This window comes from Mesitornis unicolor, unplaced genomic scaffold (assembly GCF_000695765.1).
Source record: "Mesitornis unicolor isolate BGI_N332 unplaced genomic scaffold, ASM69576v1 scaffold40919, whole genome shotgun sequence".
Taxonomy (NCBI): Eukaryota; Metazoa; Chordata; class Aves; order Mesitornithiformes; family Mesitornithidae; genus Mesitornis; species Mesitornis unicolor.
This window is the reverse complement of record NW_010207292.1, coordinates 833-1,045: the sequence shown is the minus strand read 5'-3', so window position 1 is coordinate 1,045 and position 213 is coordinate 833. Positions and strand designations below refer to the sequence as shown.

Here is a 213-nt window from a genome sequence, read left to right as displayed (position 1 = left end):
CCCAGGACGATAACTGGGGGGAGACGACGACGGTGGTGACGGGGACGTCGGAGCACAGCATCTCGCATGATGACCTCAGCCGCATCGCCAAGGACATGGAGGACAGCGCCCACCTGGACTGCTCCCGCCACTTGGGGGTGGCGCTGGCCGGGGCGCTGGCGCTGCTCGCCTTCCTCACCCCCTTGGCCTTCATGCTGCTGCCCCAGCTGCTGT

The 213-nt window shown here is 68.1% G+C and overlaps 1 protein-coding gene across 1 annotated transcript in view; it reads left to right on the top strand.

Annotated features, from left to right (window-relative positions):
* Positions 1–5: 5 nt before the first annotated feature.
* The window catches only part of LOC104546641 (vang-like protein 2-B), a gene marked incomplete at both ends in the record, with an annotated part of 609 nt that continues 401 nt past the window's right edge, over positions 6–213 (top strand). The window contains 1 exon segment of the mRNA XM_010192079.1: positions 6–212. Within this exon segment, the coding sequence (XP_010190381.1) occupies positions 6–212 (207 nt within the window).